The sequence below is a fragment of the Scyliorhinus torazame genome, chromosome 4 (assembly GCF_047496885.1).
Source record: "Scyliorhinus torazame isolate Kashiwa2021f chromosome 4, sScyTor2.1, whole genome shotgun sequence".
Taxonomy (NCBI): Eukaryota; Metazoa; Chordata; class Chondrichthyes; order Carcharhiniformes; family Scyliorhinidae; genus Scyliorhinus; species Scyliorhinus torazame.
Genome location: NC_092710.1, coordinates 200465746 through 200490309, shown reverse-complemented (window position 1 = coordinate 200490309; position 24564 = coordinate 200465746). Strand labels below are relative to the sequence as shown.

The 24564-nt window shown below is 48.3% G+C and overlaps 2 protein-coding genes across 6 annotated transcripts in view; one reads left to right on the top strand and one right to left on the bottom strand.

Annotated features, from left to right (window-relative positions):
- Positions 1–10147, bottom strand: part of LOC140410693 (intron Large complex component GCFC2-like) — a 72003-nt gene extending 61856 nt beyond the window's left edge. For both annotated transcript variants that reach the window (XM_072499119.1, XM_072499120.1), the window contains exon 1: positions 9774–10147. In XM_072499119.1, the coding sequence (XP_072355220.1) occupies positions 9774–10095 (322 nt within the window). In that variant the 5' untranslated portion in view covers positions 10096–10147. The remainder of the gene's footprint in view (positions 1–9773) is intronic.
- An 11159-nt stretch (positions 10148–21306) lies between these two features.
- Positions 21307–24564, top strand: part of LOC140410690 (intersectin-2-like) — a 377319-nt gene continuing 374061 nt past the window's right edge. For 3 of the 4 annotated variants that reach the window (XM_072499106.1, XM_072499104.1, XM_072499107.1), the window contains exon 1: positions 21307–21457. The gene's annotated coding sequence lies outside the window, so the exon portion shown is untranslated. Of the gene's footprint in view, positions 21458–23454; positions 23559–24564 lie in introns of those variants that run through there. The other variant, XM_072499105.1, reaches the window with a different exon arrangement.

Below are 24564 nucleotides of genomic sequence, written 5' to 3'. Positions count from 1 at the left end.
TTTTGACACTAAGGGCAATTTATCATGGCCAATCCACCTAACCTGCACATCTTTGGACTGCGGGAGGAAACCGGAGCACTCGGAGGAAACCCACGCACACACGGGGAGGATGTGCAGACTCCACCCAGACAGTGACCCAAGCCAGAATCGAACCTGGGACCCTGGAGCTGTGAAGCAATTGTGCTATCCACAATGCTACCGTGCTGCCCTTAAGAACAAATTAATCTACACTATATCATTTTACCGTAATCCATGTACCTATCCAATAGCTGCTTGAAGGTCCGTAATATTTCCAACTCAACTACTTCCACAGGCAGTGCATTCCATGCCCCCACTACTCTCTGGGTAAAGAACCTACCTCTGACATCCCCGCTATATCTTCCACCATTCACCTTAAATTTATGTGCCCTTGTAATGGTTTGTTCCACCCGGGGAAAAAGTCTCTGACTGTCTACTCTATCTATTCCCCTGATCATCTTATAAACCTCTATCAAGTCGCCCCTCATCCTTCTCCGTTCTAATGAGAAAAGGCCTAGCACCCTCAACCTTTCCTCGTAAGACCTACCCTCCATTCCAGGCAATATCCTGGTAAATCTCCTTTGCACCTTTTCCAAAGCTTCCACATCCTTCCTAAAATGAGGCGACCAGAACTGTACACAGTACTCCAAATGTGGCCTTACCAAAGTTTTGTACAGCTGCATCATCACCTCACGGCTCTTAAATTCAATCCCTCTGTTAATGAACGCTAGCACACCATAGGCCTTCTTCACAGCTCTATCCACATGAGTGGCAACTTTCAAAGATGTATGAGCATAGACCCCACGATCTCTCTGCTCCTCCACATTGCCAAGAACTCTACTGTTAACCCTGTATTCTGCATTCATATTTGTCCTTCCAAAATGGACAACCTCACACTTTTCAGGGTTAAACTCCATCTGCCACTTCTCAGCCCAGCTCTGCATCCTATCTATGTCTCTTTGCAGCCGACAACAGCCCTCCTCACTATCCACAACTCCACCAATCTTCGTATCATCTGCAAATTTACTGACCCACCCTTCAACTCCCTCATCCAAGTCATTAATGAAAATCACAAACAGCAGAGGACCCAGAACTGATCCCTGCGGTACGCCACTGGTAACTGGGATCCAGGCTGAATATTTGCCATCTACCACCACTCTCTGACTTCCTATCGGTTAGCCAGTTCATTATCCAACTGGCCAAATTTCCTACTATCCCATGCCTCCTTACTTTCTGCCGTGGTCTACCATGGGGAACCTTATCAAATGCCTTACTAAAATCCATGTACACTACATCCACTGCTTTACCTTCATCCACATGCTTGGTCACCTCCTCAAAGAATTCAATAAGACTTGTAAGGCAAGACCTACCCCTCACAAATCCGTGCTGACTATCCCTAATCAAGCAGTGTCTTTCCAGATGCTCAGAAATCCTATCCTTCAGTACCCTTTCCATGACTTTGCCTACCACCGAAGTAAGACTAACTGGCCTGTAATTCCCAGGGTTATCCCTGGTCCCTTTTTTGAACAGGGGCACGACATTTGCCACTCTCCAATCCCCTGGTACCACCCCTGTTGACAGTGAGGACGAAAAGATCATTTCCAATGGCTCTGCAATTTCATCTCTTGCTTCCCATAGAATCCTTGGATATATCCCGTCAGGCCCGGGGGACTTGTCTATCCTCAAGTTTTTCAAAATGCCCAACACATCTTCCTTCCTAACAAGTATTTCCTCGAGCTTACCAGTCTGTTTCACACTGTCCTCTCCAACAATATGGCCCCTCTCATTTGTAAATACAGAAGAAAAGTACTCGTTCAAGACCTCTCCTATCTCTTCAGACTCCATACACAATCTCCCTCTACGGTCCTTGATCGGACCTACCCTCGCTCTAGTCATTCTCATATTTCTCACATATGTGTAAAAGGCCTTGGGGTTTTCCTTGATCCTACTCGCCAAAGATTGTTCATGCCCTCTCTTAGCTCTCCTAATCCCTTTCTTCAGTTCCCTCCTGGCTATCTTGTATCCCTCCAACGCCCTGTCTGAACCTTGTTTCCTCAGCCTTACACAAGTCTCCTTTTTCCTCTTAACAAGACATTCAACCTCTCTTGTCAACCATGGTTCCCTCACTCGACCATCTCTTCCCTGCCTGACAGGGACATACATATCAAGGACACTTGGTACCTGTTCCTTGAACAAGTTCCACATTTCACTTGTGTCCTTCCCTGACAGCCTATGTTCTCAACTTATGCACTTCAATTCTTGTCTGACATCGTATTTACCCTTCCCCCAATTGTAAACCTTGCCCTGTTGCACACACCTATCCCTCTCCATTACTAAAGTAAAAGTCACAGAATTGTGGTCACTATCTCAAAAATGCTCCCCCACTAACAAATCTATCACTTGCCCTGGTTCATTACCAAGTACTAAATCCAATATTGCCACTCCTCTGGTCGGACAATCTACATACTGTGTTAGAAAAGCTTCCTGGACACACTGCACAAACACCACCCCATCCATACTATTTGATCTCAAGAGTTTCCACTCAATGTTTGGGAAGTTATAGTCACCCATGACTACTACCCTGTGACTTCTGCACCTTTCCAAAATCTGTTTCCCAATCTGTTCCTCCACATCTCTGCTACTATTGGGGGGCCTATAGAAAACTCCTAACAAGGTGACTGCTCCTTTCGTATTTCTGACTTCAACCCATACTGCCTCAGTAGGCTGATACTCCTCGAACTGCCTTTCTGCAGCTGTTATACTATCTCTAATTAACAATGCCACCCCCCCCCCCACCTCTTTTACCACCCTCCCTAATCTTATTGAAACATCTAGAACCAGGGACCGCCAACAACCATTTTTGCCCCTCTTCTATCCAAGTTTCCGTGATGGCCACCACATCGTAGTCCCAAGTACCGATCCATGCCTTAAGTTCACCCACCTTATTCCTGATGCTTCTTGCGTTGAAGTATTCACACTTCAACCCATCTCCGTGCCTGCAAGTACTCTCCTTTGTCAGTGTTCCCTTCCCCACTGCCTCATTACACGCTTTGGCGTCCTGAATATCGGCTACCTTAGTTGCTGGACTACAAATCCGGTTCCCATTCCCCTGCCAAATTAGTTTAAACCGTCCCGAAGAGTACTAGAAAACCTCCCTCCCAGGATATTGGTGCCCCTCTGGTTCAGATGCAACCCGTCCTGCTTGTACAGGTCCCACCTTCCCCAGAATGCGCTCCAATTATCCAAATACCTGAAGCCCTCCCTCCTACACCATTCCTGCAGCCACGTGTTCAACTGCACTCTCTCCCTATTCCTAGCCTCGCTATCACGTGGCACCGGCAACAAACCAGAGATGACAACTCTGTCTGTCCTGGCTTTCAACTTCCAGCCTAACTCCCTAAACTTGTTTATTACCTCCACACCCCTTTTCCTACCTATGTCGTTGGTACCAATGTGCACCACGACTTCTGGCTGCTTCCCCTCAACGATCCTGAAGACACGATCCGAGACATCCCTGGCCCTGGCACCCGGGAGGCAACATACCTTCCGGGAGTCTCGCTCGCGACCACAGAATCTCCTATCTTTTCCCCTAACCATTGAATCTCCTACAACTATTGCTTTTCTATTCTCCCCCCTTCCCTTCTGAGCCCCAGAGCCAGACTCAGTGCCAGAGACCTGGCCGCTAGGGCCTTCCCCCAGTAGGTCATCCCCCCCCCAACAGCATCCAAAACGGTATATTTGTTTTGAAGGGGAACGGCCACGAGGGATCCCTGCACTGTCTGTAGTTACATTGTGTACCTTGTGTTGCCCTATTATGTATTTTCTTTTATTTCCTTTTCCTTTCATGTTCTTAATAATCTGTTGAGCTGCTCACAGAAAAATACTTTTCACTGTACCTCGGTACACGTGACAATAAACAAATCCAATCCAACCCTCTTAAACAGTATAAATTCCAATACATTTCACCTCCTCTTTAGCTTTGATGTCATATATGCTCAAAATGTTAATTGTTTCTCTGTACAGGTGCTGCCAGACTTGCCCAGTTTTTCCAGCTTTTCCTGTTTTTGTTTCAGATTTCCAGCATCTGCAGTATTTTGCTTTTATCTCCTTATCTGGCTTATTGTTACATCTTGTTTCAGAATATGCCTGTGAAACATGTTGGGATGTTTATGGTGCTATACAAGTTGCAGCTGCACAAAGATTATATTTGAATTCTCAAACAGCAATTTAAAATCCCCATTTCATCATACCCAATCATGGTTGAGCTATCATTTGATGATTGATTACTCTTAAGGAGCATTAGTCACCAAGTTATGGAGGTCTGTAGCACAGAAAAAATCATGCCAGTCAAAAACAACCACCAAAATATTCAAATCCCATTTTCCAGCACTTGGTCATGTATGCCTTTGGCATCACAATAATAATGTTTATTATTATCGTCACAAGTAGACTTACATTAACACTGCAATGAAGTTACTGTAAAAATCCCCTGGTCGCCACATTCCGGTGCCTGTTCGGGTATACAGAGAGAATTCAGAATGTCCAATTCACCTAACAAGCACATCTTTCAGGTCTTGTGGGAGAAAATCGGATCACCCGGAGGAAACCCACATAGACACGGGGAGAACATGCAGACTCCCCAGACAGTGACCCAAAATGGGAATCGAACCGGAGACCCTGGCGCTGTGAAGCAACAGTACTAACCATTCTCCTACTCTGCCGACAACAAGTTCACATCTAAACACTCTTAGGGTCTCTGCTTCCACCACCCATTCAGGCAGCAAGTTCCAGACTCCTATCACCTTGGGTAAAAAGGTTTTCCTCACTCTATCCACGCCCCTCATAATCTTGTAAACCTCTGTCAGGTCACCCCTCAACCTCCGTCTTTTTTTAAACATAAATTTAGAGTGCCCAATTAATTTTTTCCAATTAAGGGGCAATTTTGTGTAGCCGATCCATCTACCCTGCACATTTTTGGGTTGTGGGGGCGAGACCCACACAAACATGGGGAGAATGTGCAAACTCCACACGGACAGTGACCTAGGGCCGGGATCAAACCCAAGACCTGTGCGCCGTGAGGCAGCAGTGCTAACCACTGCACCACCATGCTGCCCACTACCTCCGTCCTTCTAATGAAAACAGTCCGAGTCTATTCAGCCTCTCCGCATAGCTAACACCCTCCAGACCAGGCAACTTCCTCGTAAACCACTTCTGAATCCTCTCTGAAGCCTCCACATCCTCCTTCTGGTAGTATGGCGACCAGAATTGTGCGCAATATTCCAAGTGCGGCCCTTCCAAGGTTCTATACAACTGCAGCATGACTGCCAGTTTTTATACTCGATGCCCCGTCCAATGAAGGCAAGCATTCCGTATGCTTTCTTCACTACCTTGTCCACTTGTGTTGCCACTTTCAAAGATCTGTGAACCTACACACCCAGATCTCTCTGACTTTCTATATTCCTATGAGTTTTGCCATTTACGGTATATTTCCCCTCTGAGTTAGACCTACCAAAATGCACTACCTCACATTTGCCATTTCTGTGCCCAAGTCTCCAGCCTATCTATGTCCTGCTGTATCCTCTGACAATCCTCAACACTATCTGCCACTCCATTAACCTTGGTGTCATCCACAAACTTAGCAATCAGACCAACTACATTTTCCTCCAAATCGCTTATATATACTATAAACTACAGCACAGATCCCTGTGGAACACCACGGGTCACAACCTTCCATTCAGAAAAACACCCTTCTACTGCGACCCTTTGCCTTCTGTGACCGAGCCAGTTCTGTACTCATCTTGCCACCATGCCTCTGATCCTGTGTGACTTCACCTTTTGTACCAGTCTGCCATGAGGCACCTTGTCAAAGGCTCTACTGAAGTCCATGTAAACAACATCCACCGCCCTCCCCCATCAATCATCTTTGCCACCTGTTCAAAAAACTTGATCACGTTAGTCAGGCACAACCCCCCCTTCACAAAACCCGGAGAGCCCCCTTTCCAGTGCTATCACATCCTTCCAATAATGTAGATTCTAGCTGTGACCTAACCAACATTTTATACATTTCCAGCATAATTCCCCTGCTCTTAAACTCTATGCCTTGGCTAATAAAGGCAAGGAAACCAAATGCCTTCTTAACCACTGTATTCACCTGCCCTGCTACCTTAAGGGACCGTTGTACATGCACACCAAGGTCTGTCTGATCCTTGGTGCTTTAAGGGTCCTGCCATTCATCATTCCTTTGCCTTGTTTGTTCTGCCCGAGTGCATCACCTCACACTTATTGAATCCCATTTACCACTGATCAGCCCATCTAGATCCTCCTGTAATCTGAGGCTACCCCCATTATTTACCACCCCATCAATTTTCATATCATGTGCAAACTTACTGATCAACCCTCCTAATAATAATAATAATCTTCATTAGTGTCACAAGTAGGCGTACATTAACACTGCAATTAAGTTACTGTTAAAATCCCCTAGTTGCCACACCCCAGTGCCTGTTCGGGTCACAGAGGGAGAATTCAGAATGTCCAATTCACCTAACAAGCACGTCTTTCGGGACTTGTGGGAGGAAAACGGAGCACCTGGAGGAAACCCACGCAGGCCGGGGAGAACGTGTAGATCCGTACAGACAGTGACCCAAGCCGGGAATCGAACCCGGGTTCCTGGCATGGTGAGCAACAGTGCTAACCACGGTGCTACCGTGCCTCCCTATATCCAAGTCTAAAACATTTATATAAACCACAAACAGAAAGGGACCCCACTGGACACAGGCCTCCAGTTAGAAAAACACCCTCAACCATCACCCTCTGATTCCTAACACTCAGCCAATTCTGCTAAATTTCCATGGATCCCATGGGCTCTTATTTCGCCATCAGTCTTCCATGTTGGACCTTATCAAAAGCCTTGCTGAAGTCCAAGTAGACTACGTCAAATGTATTGCCCTCCTCTACACACCTGATCAACTCTTTGAAAAATTAAATCTAGTTGGTCAGACATGACCTCCCCTTAACAAAACCATGCTGACTGTTCTTGATTAATCCCCACCTCTCCAAAGGCAGACTAATTCACAGTCTCTCGGAATGGCTCCCAATAATTTCCCCACCACTGAAATGAGACATACTATTGAATACATACTTTGGTTCTGTCTTCACAAATGAGGACACAAAGCAGATCCCAGAAATGTTGGAGAATGAAAGGTTCAGTGAGAGTGAAGAACTGAGGGAAATCAACATTAGTAGAGAAATGGTGCTGGGAAAACTGATGGGATTGAAGGCGGATAAATCCCCAGGGACTGAGAATCTGCATCCGAGAGTGCTTAAGGAGGCGGCTCTGGAAATAGTGGATGCATTGGTGGTCATCTTCCGGGATTCTATAGACTCTGGACCTGTCCCTGCAGATTGGAGAGTAGCTCACGTCACTCCGATATTCAAAAAGGGAGGTAGAGAGAAAGCAGAGAATTATAGACTAGTAAGCCTAACATCGGTAGTGGGGAAAATGCTGGAATCCATTATCAAGGACTTTATAGCAGAACATTTAGAAAGCAGTGGCAGGATCAGTCAGAGTCAGCATGGATTTATGAAGGGAAAATCATGCTTGACAAATCTGTTGGAATTCTTTGAAGAGGTAACCAGCACAGTCAACAAGGGGAGTCAATGTGGTATATTTGGACTTTCAGAAGGTCAAAGCCCCGCATAAGAGATTATTGTGCAAAATTAAAGCGCATGGGATTGGGGAAAATGTACTGAGTTGGATAGAAAACTGGTTGGCAGAGAGGAAACAAAGAGTAGGGATTAATGGGTCCTTTTCAAATTGGCAGGCAGTAACCAGTGGGGTACCACAGGGATCGGTGCTGGGACCCCAGCTATTCACAATATATATTAATGATTTGAACGAGGGAACAAAATGTAACATCTCAAAGTTTGCAGATGATATTAAATTAGGTGGGAGGGTGAATTGTGACGAGGATGCAGGGACCCTACAGCAAGATCTGGACAGGTTGGGCGAGTGGGAAAACCAATGGCAGATGCAGTATAATTTGGATAAGTGTGAGGTTATTCACACAGATTACTACCTGAATGGTTGTAAATTGGGAGAGGGGAGTGTCCAGCAGGACCTGGGTGTCCTTGTGCACCATTCGCTGAAGGCAAGCATGCAGGTGCAGCAGGCGGTACAGAAGGCTAATGGTATGTTGGCCTTCATTGCGAGAGGTTTCGAGTATAGAAGCAGGGATGTGTTGCTGCAATTGTACAGGGCCTTGGTGAGGCCACACCTGGAGTATTGTGTGCAGTTTGGGTCTCCTTCTCGGAGGAAGGATGTTCTTGCTCTCGAGGGAGTGCAGCGAAGGTTTACCAGACTGATTCCAGGGATGGCAGGACTGTCATATGAGAGATTGACTAGGTTGGGATTGTTCTTGCTATAGATCAGAAGAATGAGGGGGGAATCTCATAGGGACTTATAAAATTATCATAGATCATAGAATTTACAGTGCAGAAGGAGGCCATTCGGCCCATCGAGTCTGCACCGGCTCTTGGAAAGAGCACCCTACCCACGGTCAACACCGCCACCCTATCCCCATAACCCCACCCAACACTAAGGGCAATTTTGGAAACTAAGGGCAATTTATCATGGCCAATCCACCTAACCTGCACATCTTTGGACTGTGGGAGGAAACCGGGGCACCCGGAGGAAACCCACGCACACACGGGGAGGATGTGCAGACTCCGCACAGACAGTGACCCAAGCCGGAATCGAACCTGGGACCCTGGAGCTGTGAAGCAATTGTGCTATCCACAAGGCTACCGTGCTGCCCCAGGTATTCTAACAGGACTAGACAGGGTAGATGTTACCAATGATGGGTGTGTTCAGAACCAGTGGTCACAGCCTGAGGATTCAGGGTAAACCATTTCAGACAGAGAGGAGGAGACATTTCTTCAAACAGTGGTGAGCTTGTGGAATTCATTACCACAGGAAGTAGTTGATGCTAAAACTTTGAATATATTCAAGAGCTGGCTGGATATAGCACTTGGGGAGAATGGGATCAAAGGCTATGGGGAGAAAGCAGGATTAGGCTGTTGAGTTGGATGATCAGCCATGATCGTGATGAATGGCGGAGCAGGCTTGAAGGGCCAAAAGGCTTCCGACTGCTCCTATCTTCTATGTATCTGTATGAGACTGACTGGCCTGTAGTTTCCTGGTTTATCCCTTCCTGAATAATGACCAGCCTGTAGCACCTCTCCTGTGGCCAGAGAGAAATTGAAAATTATTGCCAGATGCACAGATTTTCCTTCCAGTTCTCTATGAACTTTGTACCACAGAGGGCTTTCAACAGTGGGAAAAAACTCAGCCAATTCGTGTCCAAGGGGGATTAAGGTAGAAAAGGCACCACACAAGTTAGACTGCAGTCCCACAAAACTGTCAACTATAGCCTTAAAACGTTATGAAGTTAATTCTGTTACTGTCTCCTCAGATGCTGAGTTTTTCCAGCATTTTCTGTTTTTAATTCCAGATTTCCAGCATCCCCGGTGCTTTTTTCTTGCAACCTGGTTTCTTTTGCAACATTATGGAATTGCTAAGAATAGCTTTTAAACAAACCGAAATGTGTTTATTTTCCCCCCAGAGCGACTGTGATGAAAATGGTAATTCACAGTTCCAAAGTGGGTGAGTCCTCATCACTGCATAAAGGGTCCAGGTTGGGCAGGTCTTGAGGCTGCCACATAAGCGGGCTAGGTAGTATGCAGCATGCAATAATTACCTTCCCTCTCACACCCAAAGCTCAGCAGGCTCTGGTCACGTTTCCCAATGTGACTGGCACTTTTTCCAGGCTCGTCCCGAGCCTGATTTCTCCATTCGACTCCAGTGTCTGCAGCTTCCTCGCTCCCGCACTCAGAGGCTGAGTTGGGGCTGGAGGACTGGGCCCGGGCTGAGCTGCCGGCTGTCGGGGGGTCTTTCGAGGTGCAGCTTAAGCCCCGTTTGGGAGCGGCAGCAGCCAGAGGCTGAGGCACCTCCTGAGTGTCCTCTTCGCTGGACTCGCTCCTCCTGCGACGGAAATTCCGCTTCGGGTTCTTTCTGAACATTCTATGGACAATCGGCCCACCGAACGCGGCGGCCCCAACGTTCGGAGCACGCGCGCCGGAAGCGAGGATGGATTCTCCCACTGTAAATTTGCGAGGGGGAGGGGGGAGTTGCAGATAAACAATTATCTTCAGCACTTCATTTTAAACCTCAGTAGCAACACAAAATATAACTAAGGATGTAGAATAAAATTATTAGTGTCAAAATATTTGCTTTTATTTTTTGTTAAAGCATCATCGAAGAATTATATTTTATCTCTCCAACCCAGTATTTTAAATCAGAGATTCTGGGATTTTACAGCTGTTTGTAGCAAACATTGTGTCATGATATGCACATAATGAGATACAGACAGGCAGTGACAGACACCCATTACAGCCAATCAACACACAGGACAGAACACAACCAATCACCAGGCAGAACGCAAGAAGGGGGTTTCCCACTATAAAACACAGGCAGCACCAACACTCGGTCTCTTTCCACTGGTGACAACTGGTGTGACAGTCAGGGTGTATATATCAGTTAGCACCATGATGTGGAGGTGCCGGCGTTGGACTGGGGTGAGCACAGTACAAAGTCTTACAACACCAGGTTAAAGTCCAACAGGTTTGTTTTGATATCACTAGCTTTCGGAGTGCTGCTCCTTCCTCAGGTGACACGCAGCTCAGAGCTAGTCTGGTCTAGTTAGTTATAGTAAGCACACTTAGATTAGTAGAGTGTCAAACCCACAGTGAACTGTGTGCACTGCTTAACCAGTTCAATAAAGCGTATTGAACCAACACCAAAGTTTGGAGTCTACTTTCAAGTACAACTGCATCCAGTTGCAGTCCGTGTTACCCCCTGGGTGATTAACATGACATGGTACCAGTAATCTACTATCTCAAAGTGGTTTACCTCGAGTGATTCCATGATGACCAAATGCCTTCCAGCGGCATGGAGAAGATCCAGGCCCATCCACAGCTACGGATCTTCGGCAATCTTGGCGCCAACTGGGAGTCTTCAAGCAAAGGTTCCTTCTCTACATTGAGGCCTCTGACCTCGAGGATGCGAGTGATGCCAGAAAAATCGCGCTGCTCCTATCAACTGCGGGGGACCAAGCCATCCAGATTTTCAACTCGCTTAATTTTACCGATGGCCAGGACAAGACCAAATTCAAGAACGTTTTGGAGTTCAACAGTCACTGTGAAGTCAAAACAAATGAGACCTTTGAGCGCTATATCTTCCAGCAAAGCCTTCAGGGTAAGGATGAACCGTTACAATCCTTTCTAGTTCACCTCCGTATATTAGCGCAGTCCTGCAATTATGGTGCAACTGATGATTCCATGATCAGGGATCAGATCGTGTTTGGGGTGCACTCCGATTCCTTGCGGGAGTAACTCTTCAAAATTAAGCACATGACCCTGCCAGTCGCAATCGAGACGTGTATAGTGCATGAGCATGCGAGAAATCGGTACTCCCGTCTCAAATCGGCAGAATACGAAAAACTTGCCACCCACGAGGCAGAGCGTGTACAGGCCATCGCCTGGATGCAGCACCTCAGTATCGATGAAAGCGGCCATTTCACGCGCTTTTCCTGGGGCCCCCTGCATGCGCAACATGAACGGGAGAACGAAGCAGCCGAAAACCAAACTGCCCATGTGCGAATGTCGGCTGACCGCACTGCGCATGTGCGACGACGCAAGGAGTGTAACGACATCAACGTCATGACTGCCCGAACTGCGGCACCGCCCACTTAAAGCGGCAATGCCCTGCAAAAGCAGGCTATGTTTAAATTGCGGGAAGCCTGGACATTATGTAGCCTTGTGCAGGTCTGCACCACCAGTCAAGAGCCAGCGATCCCAATTCCAACGCAAGCGCATTCGATGTGTACAGCAAGGTTTACTGGATTCTGATCCTGCTAGCACTACGGATGCAGAGGACGAAGGCCTGGAGTCACCCTATCATGTGGGCATCATTACTACATGCGAGTATGCCTCTTCAAATTCAGCAAGACGCCTATCTATCCTCAATGTGGATTCCGCGGACGAATGGCGTGCTATCATACACGTTAATCGATGCAGCATCCAGTTCAAGCTGGACACTGGTGCTTCTGCCAATCTCCGCTCTCAAGCTGATTTTGACCGCATTAAAAAGCAACCCGAAATTCTTCCACCAGCCTGCCAGCTCCTCCATTATAATGGCAATGCCATAACTGCACTAGGATCTTGTCATCTATTTGTCTCCAACAAGACCATCAATGTCACACTGATTCGAAATCGTCAAGCCTGATAAGGCATCCCTGCTCGGTGCCCATGCATGCAAGCTACTCAACCTCGTACAGCGAGTCCATGCCATGTCTTCTTCCGATGTGGATCTTCAGATTGACATTGATGACATCCTTGCCCAATATCCGGATGCCATACTGCTACAAGATCCTACTCAGGCCTGATGCCACACCTGTAATCCATGCGCCACGCCTGGTGCTGGCTCCTCTGACGGAACGTTTAAAGGCACAGCTACAGGAGCTCCAAGACCAGGGCATAATCTCTAAAGTGACGGAACCGACTGACTGGGTCAGCTCGATGGTCTGTGTGAAGAAGCCCTCCGGAGAGTTGCGGTAATGCATAGATCCGAAAGATCTTAACCAGAATATAATGCGGGAACACTACCCGCTCCCGAAGCGGGAAGAACTGACCAGTGAGATGGCACAAGCCAAATGCTTCACAAAGCTCGATGCATCACGTGGTTTCTGGCAGATACAACTGGACGAGTCCAGCAGGAAGCTCTGCACGTTCAACACACCATTTGGCAGGTACTGTTATAGTCGTATGCTCTTCGGCATTGTCTCAGCCTCTGAAATCTTCCACAGGATCATGGAGCAGATGATGGAGGGCATTGAGGGTGTGCGTGTCTACGTAGATGATGTAATCATATGGTCCACGACCCCCGAGGAACACATCTCGTCTCAAACAAGTCTTTCGACGTGTCCATGCAAACGGCCTCAAGCTGAACAAGGCCAAGTGCCCCTTTGGCATGGCAATCATCAAGTTCTTGGGCGACTAGATATCCCAGCAGGATGTGCGATCAGATTCGGACAAGGTCAAGTCCATTAACACCATAAAGACCCCGGAAGCCAAGAAGGTGGTACTACGCTTCCTCAGAATGGTGAACATACTGGGAAAATTCATTCCCAACTTGGCCTCACACACCACGGCTCTCAGGCATCTGGTGAAGAAGTCAACTGCATTCCAGTGACTACCCACACATCAAACAGAGTGGCTCGAGCTCAAAGCAAAGCTCACCACTGCTCCAGTACTAGCGTTTTTTGACCCGGACAGGGAAACAAAATTCTCCACGGACGCAAGCCAGGACGGCATTGGTGCGGTGCTCCTCCAGAGGGATGACTCCTCGCCCTGGGCTCCAGTTGCTTATGCGTCAAGGGCCATGACTCCTACTGAACAGAGGTACGCCCAAATAGAAAAAGAGTGCGCCTAGGCCTCCTAACCGGCATTGTAAAGTCCCATGACTACGTCTACGGTGTCCCTACATTCACAGTGGAGACTGACCACAGACCCTTGGTCCATATCATTCATAAGGACTTAAATGACATGACGCGCAGGCTTCAGCGCATTCTCCTTCAACTCCGAAGGTACGATTTTGAGTTAGTATACACACCAGGCAAAGAGCTGATAATTGCGGATGGCCTGTCCCATTCCATCACCTCGCCCTGTGAATAGGTTGACTTCATCCGCCAGATTGAGGCACAGGTGCAGCTGTGTGCCAGCAACCTCCCGGCCTCAGATGAAAGAGTGATCAGCATTCGTGAAGAGACTGCCAACAACCCTCTTCTGCAGCGTGTAATGCACCACCTTGCAAATGGCTGGCAAAAAGGGCAATGCCCTCAGTTCTTTAATGTGAAGGACGACCTGACAGTCGTCGAGGGGATCCTCCTCAAGCTAGATCGTATCGTTATTCCTCACAGCCTGCAGAGCTTAGTGCTCAAACAAATCCACGAGGGACACCTAGGTGTCAAAGTGTTGGCATTCCACTCACTGTCATGAGTGACAATGGTCCCTGCTTCCACAGCCAAGAGCGGTCCAATTTTGCCAAGTCCTACCAATTCAACCACATCACCTCCAGCCCACACTACCCGCAGTCCAACGGGAAAGTTGAGAAAGGAGTCCATATAGTGAAGCAACTGCTCTGCAAGGCTGCGGACTCTGCTTCTGACTTCAACCCTGCGCTGTTGGCATACAGAGCAACCCTTCTGTCCACCGGTATGTCTCCGGCTCAACTCCTCATGAATAGAGACTTGCGGACGATTGTTCCAGCCATACACTTACCAGACCTGGATCACCTCCCAGTGCTGCAAAAGGTGCAGCAACTCAGGAACCGGCAAAAGCTGACGTACGATGCTCATGCTACCGATTTGCCTGTGCTATCTCCGGAAGATGCTGTTTGGATCAAGCTACCTGATGGAGGTTGGTCAGCTCCAGCTGTTGTTGTTCGACAGACTGCTCCCAGATCGTTTGTAGTTCATATGGCTGATGGCTCCATTGTCAGGCGCAACAGAAGGGCGCTGCGCAAAGTTGCCTGCCCACCACCAGATCTTACTTTTCCATATGTTGTCGTGCCTGCTCCGGTCACCACGAGGCCACCAAACTGGCAGCAATCCTGCCTGTCAAGGCACCGTCGTCCCCCACCTCCACCTCTCAGGCGGTCGACAATGATCAAACGCAAGCCCCAAAGATTGGACTTATAGACATTTATCTTGGAAATTTTGTTTTGTATCTGCACGCTAGACACCTCTTCTGTATATATTCATCCACTCGCTTTCATCCACTCGCCATTTAATGTAAATAGTTCTACATGTAAATGCAGTCGCATATGCTCCAAGCAACCAACATTTTTTTTTAAAGGGGAGATGTTATGATATGCACTCATACACATAATGAGATATAGACAGGCAGGGACAGACACCCAGTACAGCCAATCAACACACCGGACAGAACACAACCAATCACCAGGCAGAACACAAGAAGGGGGTTTCCCATTATAAAACACACGAGGCATCAACACTCTGTCTCTTTCCACTGGTGACAACTGTAGTGACAGTCAGGGTGTATATATCAGTTAGCACCTTCTACACGTGGATCAGAGCTAGTCTGGTCTAGTTAGTTATAGTAAGCACACTTAGATTAGTAGAGTGTCAAACCCACAGCGAACTGTGTGCACTGCTTAACAAGTTCAATAAAGCGTATTGAACCAACACCAAAGTTTGGAGTCTACTTTCAAGTGCAACTGCATCCAGTTGCAAACCGTGTTCCCCTGGGTGATTAACACGACACATTGTAAGAAGCCTTACAACACCAGGTTTCGGAGCACTACTCCTTCCTCAGGTGAATGAAGTAGTATTTTCTGTCATGATATGCAAACATGCAACCAATGAACACTCAGAATAGGACACAACCAATGGGCAGTTAGGACACTCAGAGGTGGCATCACCACAAGGTGGTATGACACAAACACTATAAAAGGGATGGGGCACTCACACACTGCCTCTTTCCACAGACAGACATCTAGAGAGTTAGACAGGGTTGATCAGCAGCATCACACCCCAGCTCGTGGCTTAGAGCAAGCTGGTACAGTTAGACTGAGTTACTACAGTTAGATTAGCAGAGTCAAACTCATTTGAGAACTGTATTAATAATTCAATAAACACATTGAACTCATTTCAGAGTCTGGAGCATTGTTTAGTTAAGACTGCATCAAGTAGCTGTTATCCGAAGCAGCATAACACAATATGTTCCAGAAGCATATATATAGACAAAGTCAAAGATGCACGACAATGCTTTGATTGCAAGCATTTGCAGGTAATTATGTCTTTACAGATCCAGAGATAGGGGTAACCCCAGGTTAAACAGGTGTGAATTGTCTCAAACCAGGACAGTTGGTAGGATTTCGCAAGCCCAGGCCAGATGGTGGGGGATGAATGTAATGCGACATGAATCCCAGGTCCCGGTTGAGGCCGTACTCATGTGTGCGGAACTTGGCTATAAGTTTCCGCTCTGCAATTTTGCGTTGTTGCGCATCCTGAAGGCCGCCTTGGAGAACGCTTACCCGGAGACCAGATGCTGAATGCCCTTGACTGCTGAAGTGTTCTCCGACTGGAAGAGAACATTCCTGCCTGGCGATTGTTGCGCGATGTCCGTTCATCCGTTGTCGCAGCGTCTGTATGGTCTCGCCAATGTACCACGCTTCGGGACATCCTTTCCTGCAGCATATGAGTGATGTCCCTCAGACCGTTCTGCTGGTGGCCTGATTTAAAAACCGATGTAACGCTCTACATAGAGAATTGCTTAATCTGTGCCCAGAACAATCCGGACAGATATGCTAAAAAGGCTCAACTTAGTCTTACCTGCCCCGTTAATGGACCCTGTACAAATCTCCAGATAGAGTATATAGGACCCCTACCCCCTGCAGAAATGGTTATAAGTATGTGTTGGTGGTCATAGACACCTTCACAAAATGGATGGAAGCTTTTCCATCAAGAACTTACACAGCCAAGACAACGGCTAAAATATTAACTCACCACTTCTTTTCAAGATGGGGACTCCCCCGCAGTATAGAATCCAATCAAGGAATGTATTTAAAATGGTTTCGGTAAAATTGTGTTGCATAGGATAGGACAGTGTAGAGCCTAGGTATGGGTGCCCTGTTTGGTCAGAGGACAAAGACGACGCGGTAATGTGATCCTTCACGCTTCACGTTGAGGATCACAAGGAGGGTGTGCAGCCATCTGGGATGGCCACGTCCCGATTACAAAATGGACACTTGCAAAGAATGCAGGGAAAATTGTACAATACTGAAAAACAAGCAGGTACAAGGTCTGTCTGTTGATTAGAGCAGTGGCTCTCAGACAGGACCGGTACTGCTAAGCCATCTACATATTAATGAGCCATCTCTGGGGACAAAAGGGAAACATTTAGATAAACAATATTAAGGCAGACACCCCAGCGCCAGAGGGGACTCAAACAAAGCAAACCAACGGCCACCTAAGACACACCCAGCAACCAGGGAACCCACCCCTCTATTGGAGGAAGATCGATAAGAATGGTTGGGAAAGGCCCAATTAATTGAGGCCAAGTTCAAGGCCCGCCCAAAAGCGCGCGAAGCCCTTTCGGGTATAAAAAGTATTCCCCAAGAGAGAATCTTTCTTCTTTGGCCTTGGCTATCAGCGAAGAGAGACCAGCCGAGCAGTTACGCCAGACCAAGTAAGTTCCAAGTCAATGCACGCTATGAGATAGTCACTCCTAGTTGCTATCCTGTAAACAGCTCAACCCAGCAGCCTCAGAACCAAGCAACGGCCATTGTTCCTCTGACTGAGTGGGCACCTGAAGCTAAGTATAGGCTTTTAATAATAGTGATAGTTTAGGTTGGAGAGTTTTATGCATGAGTAGATTTGACTGTGTGTAAATAAATGAGCATTGCTTTTGAACTTACTAACTGGTGTATCGAGTCTTTGATCAGTATTCGGTTTTTGAACCTTGTGACGGTATCGAAAGATACCTGGCGGCTCTTGAGCAAACGTAATTAAACAGAGCCAAATTAAGAGGCAACACAAGTTAGCAACAGTCTGACAAACAATACCATTTGGGCAGCTGGTGATCAAGGATCAGTATCTTAGTTGACTATATCCTTGTTAAACCACTACTTACAGAAACAAGGGGAAGAGAGGAATTTGATCGGAATTTAAAAAAAATTTAGCCTGCAAGTTGGATTGATGGGTAAGCAGAAGAGATGGAAAAATTGTGATGACATCTTATAAAATGGTTAGATTTTTTTAAATGGTGGCTTGTTGCTTTTTGATAATTCCTCTATCTTTAACTTATCCAGGTGTATTCAAAAGTACAAATTTGATTAATCTTCTATTCCAAACAGCAATGGAAAGGCTGGCTGGCTTTCATCATATCATCATATCTAACAAGAGTCCTTTCATGAACATAGTAAGTAGGCATCATTACTTTACAACACAAGAACAAAAATGTGCGCAATCGCTATGGCACCCAATGTTAAACTACTGGCAACATCACCTTGAACAATGCAACACACAAACTGCGCCACAATTTTTGCGTGTACAGCAAGTTTGTTGAAATTCATATTAAGTATTAGAATTACTGACCACATCATGCATTTCACCTTGCTTGGTTAAGCCTTTTCCAAGAGTCTGGTATAATAATAAATGGACTGCAGTTTGCAGTTTGTAAGGTGAACTGTGATCCTGCTCAATATATAGTTCTCATTGGGAAATAAGTAGATTTTGTGAATTCCCGATTAGTCTCTGACTCTTTGAAACACACTGGGCGGGATTCTCCACTCCCGCGCCGAAGTGCCCATGCCGTCGTGAATGCCGTCGAGGTTCACGATGGCGCGAAACGGCCCCGATCCCAACCGATTCAGGCCCCGACAATGGGCTAGGATCGGGGACGCGTCATCTACACGCTCCAGGCCTTGTCGCTGCGTAAAGGGCGGCACCGCATAGATGATGCGGCCGGCGCCACATAACTGCCATCACCTGCGCATGCACGGGTTGGCCGGCGCCAACCCGCGCATGCGTGGTTGCCGTCCTCTCTGAGTCTGCCCCGCAAGAAGATGGCGGACGGATCTTGCGGGGCCGCGGAAGGAAGGAGGTCCTCCTTCAGAGAGGACGGCCCGACGATCGGTGGGCACCGATCGCGGGCCGTGCCACATTTGAGGTACCCCCCAGTGCAGGCAGCCCCCCCCCCCCCCAGCGTTCCCGCGCTGTTCCCGACGGCAGCGACCAGGTGTGGACGGCGCCAGGGGGAACCCGCCGTTTTGGCCTGGCTGCTCGGCCCATCCGGGCCTGAGAATAGTGGGGGTGCCGGAGAATCGCCATTTTGGGTGTCTCCGGTGATTCTCTGGCCTGCGGCCCGTGGAACTCGACGGGGCCGTTCCCGCCGCTTAGGAGAATCGCGGGAGGGCGTTGGACCGGGTTCCGGGAAATTTTGGCAGCCCAGGCGATTCTCCCAACCGGCGCGGGAGTGGAGAATCTCGCCCACTGTTTCTCATTCTCAATGACACCTCCCCTCTGTTTCTCACTCTCTCTGAGTGCTCCCCATGAGATTCTCACTCAGACTCATCCCCTGGATTTCTGCACTCTCTCTGACTCCCCCCCTGGATTTCCGCACTCTCTCTGACTCCCCCCTCCCTTTCTCACTCTGACTCCTCCCCCTGAGTTTCACACTTTGACTAGAGATTCTCAGTCTCTGACTCCTCTGGTGTTTCTCACTCTCGCTGACTCCTCCCCATTGGTTTCCCACTCACTCTAATTCCTACTCCTCCCCTCTCAATCTCTCTGATTCCTCCTCCTAGGGATTCACTCTCTCTAATTCATTTCCTGGGTTTCTTACTCTCTCTGACTCCTCCCCCTGGGTCACTCACTCTCTCTGACTCCTCCTCTGTTTCTCACATTCTCTGACTCCTATCCCTCTGTTTCCCACTTTCTGTTTCCTCCACCCGTTTCTTACCCACTGATTCGTGCCCCTATGTTTCTCACCTTTCCTGACTCCCCTCCCCACCCCGTTTCTCACTCTCTGACTCCTACCCCTCTGGTTCTCACTCTGACTCCCCCCTGGGGGGTTTTGCTCTCTCTGACCGGTCCCCCTGAGGGTTCGCACTTTCTCTGAATCCTTCCCCTGGGCTTCTCACTCTCTGACCCCTTCCCCTGGGGTGTTCTCACTCTGACTCCTCCCCCTGGGGATTCTCACTGCCTGACTCCTCCTCTGGGGGTTCTTACTGACTCTTCCCCTGGTGACTCTCTCCCTGACTCCTCCTCCTCCTGAGGGTTCTCACTGACTCATCACATTGGGGGGGGGGGGTTCTCAAACTGACTCCTGCCCCTGGGGGGTCCTACTCTGACTCCAACCATGGGGGTTCTCACTCTGACTCCTCTCCCTGGAGGTTCTCACTCTGACTCCTCTCCCTGGGGGTTCTTACTCTGACTCCTCCCCCTGGGGGTTCTCACTCTGACCTCTCCCTGGGGGTTCTCACTCTGACTCCTCCCCCTGGGGGTTCTCACTCTGACCTCTCCCTGGGGGTTCTCACTCTGACCTTTCCCTGGGGGTTCTCACCCTGACTCCTCTCCCTGGGGGTTCTCACTCTGACCTCTCCCTGGGGGTTCTCACTCTGACCTCTCCCTGGGGGTTCTCACTCTGACTCCTCCCCCTGGGGTTCTCACTCTGACCTCTCCCTGGGGGTTCTCATTCTGACCTCTCCCTGGGGGGGTTCTCACTCTGACTCCTCTCCCTGGGGGTTCTCACTCTGACTCCTCCCCCTGGGGTTCTCACTCTGACCTCTCCCTGGGGTTCTCACTCTGACCTCTCCCTGGGGGGGTTCTCACTCTGACTCCTCTCCCTGGGGGTTCTCACTCTGACTCCTCTCCCTGGGGGGTTCTCACTCTGACTCCTCTCCCTGGGGGGATCTCACTCTGACTCCTCTCCCTGGGGGGGTTCTCACTCTGACTCCTCCCCCTGGGGTGGGTGTTCTCACTGACTCCTCCCCCTGGGGGGGGGTTCTCACTCTGACACCTTCCCCTTTGGGGGGGGGATCTCACTCTGACTCCACCCCCTTGGGGGGGGGTTCTCACTCTGACTCCTCTCCCTGGGGGTTCTCACTCTGACTCCTCCCCCTGGGGTGGGTGTTCTCACTGACTCCTCCCCCTGGGGTGGGGGGTCTGTGACTACACCTCCCCTGGGGGGGTTCTCACTCTGACTCCTCCCTCTGGGGGGGGGGAGGGTTTCTCACTCTGACTCCTCCCCCTTGGGGGGGTCCTCACTCTGACTCCACCCCTCTGGGGGGAGGGGTTCTCACTCTGACTCCTCCCTCTGGGGGGGGAGGGTTTCTCACTCTGACTCCACCCCTTGGGGGGAGGGGAGGGTTTCTCACTCTGACTCCACCCCTCTGGGGGGTCCTCACTCTGACTCCACCCCTCTGGGGGGGAGGGGTTCTCACTCTGACTCCACCCCTCTGGGGGGGGTCCTCACTCTGACTCCACCCCTCTGGGGGGGGGAGGGTTTCTCGCTCTGACTCCACCCCTTGGGGGGAGGGGAGGGTTTCTCGCTCTGACTCCACCCCTCTGGGGGGGGAGGGGTTCTCACTCTGACTCCTCCCCTCGGCGGGGGGGGGGGGGAGGGGTTCTCACTCTGACTCCACCCCTCTGTTTCTCACTCTGTACCCTCTCTTCCTGTCTCTGCTGTCAGCGCCATGTTATTGCTGTGACACTGTGGCTCGGCAGCGAGTCTGGGGGGTGATCGGGGTAGCCGGCCTCGGGCTGCGAGGAGAACGGACCACAGGTCCTGCGGGCAGGAGGTGAGTGAGGCCGGGGCGGGGGCGAGCTGGGGGCCGGGAGGGGGAAGGCCGCGCCGGTCCGGGGAGAGAGCCGCCTGTGCGGCGAGGCAGGCCTCGGTGTCCCGGGCGGCAGGTGGTTGGAGTTAAGTCTGCGAGTGGATGTCTGGCCCACTGCCGGGTTAAATCACTCGGCATCGTCGCGGGTTGCTTTGGGATCTGGCGTGTGAGTAATATGTGAGGAGGGTGGTTTGGGATTGACAGGATTTTGGGGATGTACGGGGGTGGGGTTTGGGAATGTTTATGGTTGGGGATGGACAGGGGCTGGGTTTGGCTGAAGGAGAAGTGGCGTGTTTATGCTTGGGGTGGACGGGAATGTGTTTGTCAAGTGCAGGATTGGGCTTTCAATCTCCTGCTGTTTGACAGTCACAAACTTGAGTTCTTGGTCTGCAGGCTCGCCACAGGCTAGGTCGGAGAGGCGAGAGCAGAATTCACAGTCGGGGTTGTGGGTTAGTTGGTGATTTGTTGCTGCTATTTAAGTTCAGGTTGTACAGGCTGAAATGTTAGATGCAGTTCCATTAACATGCCAAGATTTAGTAAATTTCATGAAGGCTTGAATATATGTGTAGAAAATACGAACCTACGTGGGGCAACGTTGTAGATAAAATGTAGGCCAGCAGGTTTCTTGGTCGTGGATCTTGTTCCCTCGAGCTGGACAATTTAATTGAGACCTCTTATGTTTTTGAAAGAGGTTTTTCATGGAGTTTTGAAACATTGAATTATAATTTTCTGTTTTTTATTAATTTAAAAATGAAACTCCTCGGGCACCATGTTATCGGTATTGTATTATTTGTAGCATTGTCAGGGCTTGATCAGAACCATTGACAAACAGCTTCTTGGAAAGATTACATCTGCGGCCACAGAGAGGATGGGATCAGGCTTGTTCATGATGCTTTATTTCCTCCATCACCCCCCCTCCCCCTCCCCTTACCTGCATCCATCCGCAAGGAGGACATGGTCTGTTGACACTTTTTTTAGGCTCACACATTAAGGATTATCCCTTGGGTGAGTTACTGCAAGGCTCCACCATCTGTGGTGAGTCCATGCCTTCAGCAACAATTAGAAAAGGGTTGGGGGAAAATGTGTTGTATTTTTCTGTCTGAATTTTGAAGTTGGGTGTCTAGGCTTTGAGTATACAGTATTAAACATATCTTTTGTTACCAAAATACCCATTCATCACAAACCAAAATGTAGGAATTTGGGATCCAGGATGTACAGAATTATTTAGGAGACTTACAATAACATGACTATATGTCGGCACAGTAGCACAGTGGTTAGCACTGTTGCTTCACAGCGCCAGGGACCAGGGTTCGATTCCAGGCTTGGGCCAGTGCGGAGTCTGCATGTTCTCCCCGTGTCTGTGTGGGTTTCCTCCCGGTGCTCCGGTTTCCTCCTACAGGGATTGGGTGGCGGTGTGGGCTTAGATAGGGTGCTCTTTCCAAGGGCTGATGCAGACTCGATGGGCCGAATAGCCTCCTTCTGCACTGTAAATTCGATGATTCTATATGCATATGTTTTTGATAAACGAAGAGCTCATTAACTGCAAAATCTCTTCCCCCCTCCTGTTGTGTGAGGTTTTACCAGGTGAAAACATGAACAAATACAAAAGATTAAAAGAGGCATTGTTGAACCTTTATGTCTAATTTGAAGTGTAGCTCAGAGTAAGGCTGCTGCAGCCATCAGTTTTTCTGTGGATGATCAAAACACTTTGCCTCAATACAAATACTGGCCGTGTTTTCTGTGATGTAGACAATACCTGCCCAATGGAGGGAGCAGCAAGCCTGTAACACAGTGGGGGGAGTCTCATGACATCATCAATTGAATTTGCATTTTCAGTCATTTAACTATGTATTTTGAATCTTGAGTTTGTCTGACTTTTCCAAATCAGATTGTTCCCCATGAATCATGTTCACCTGGAAAAATTATGGTCATGTATGAATAAATTATGGGAAGTTAATTGTGGTGGTACAAAACTGACCCAGTCCACTCCCAACAATCATGGTGATAGTTTAGTCGGAACCATCCAAGGCTGTGGAGTTGTGGTGGGGGTTTAAATGAAGAGATGGTAAGTTTTCAAGTGTGACAGGTTTGGATATTTTGAGAGGTTAAGAATGCCGAATGATTGTCACCTGGATGAGATTTGTAAAGCACTAATCTAATTGATGTTACAGATATCTCAAACTGCAAGCTTCAACTTGTTCTCTAAATATCACCTAAAACATGAAAATAAACCACCGCTTTAAAATCACTTCAAGTATCACTTCAAATATTATTCTTTGAATAATATTTTCCTTGTTTTTATCGGTTTGTTTTTTCATTTTTTATTGTGTGTGTACGTATCTGTACTGGCAGCAATTATTAGTGCGCAGAACAATTACTATATAATCACATAGACTAATAATTGTGATATTGGCAGTTAATTACTGGAAAGTAATTAACCGCTGAATCTCCACAGTTTATTATTCCTTTGGTGGAATAACTTTAAAACTGACGAGTACTTAGTTATGTGTACATTTGACTCTGTTCTGTTCATGACAGAACAGTTTAGATACAGTCTTGAAACTGCAGAGGGGAGAAAAATGATTACTCCGTATTTAAGTGGAGATGATCTGCTTTGATTCTTGTTACAATGTTCTCAAAAACAAAGGTTTGGTTTTAGTTCATGGATTTTGACCGTGAAATTGGGCAAAATAAAAACAAGGCTAATGGCATTCATCATTATTAATGCATAAAATACACCCATTTCTTTGTCTCTTTTCTTTCCCTTAATCTAATCTTTCTTACCCTCTCTGAATTTCTGTATCTAGTTTGACATTGAACCCATTCTAACATATTTCCTCCACTTTCCTTGTGCTGTTCATTTCACAATCCTCGGGCAGCACAGTGGTTAGCGCAGTTGCTTCACAGCTCCAGGGTCCCAAGTTTGATTACCGGCTTGGGTCACTGTCTGTGTGGAGTCTGCAAGTTCTCCCTGTGTCTGCGTGGGTTTCCTCCGGGTGCTCTGGTTTCCTCCCACAGTTCAAAGATGTGCGGGTTAGGTGAATTGGTCATGCTAAATTGCCCTTCGTGTC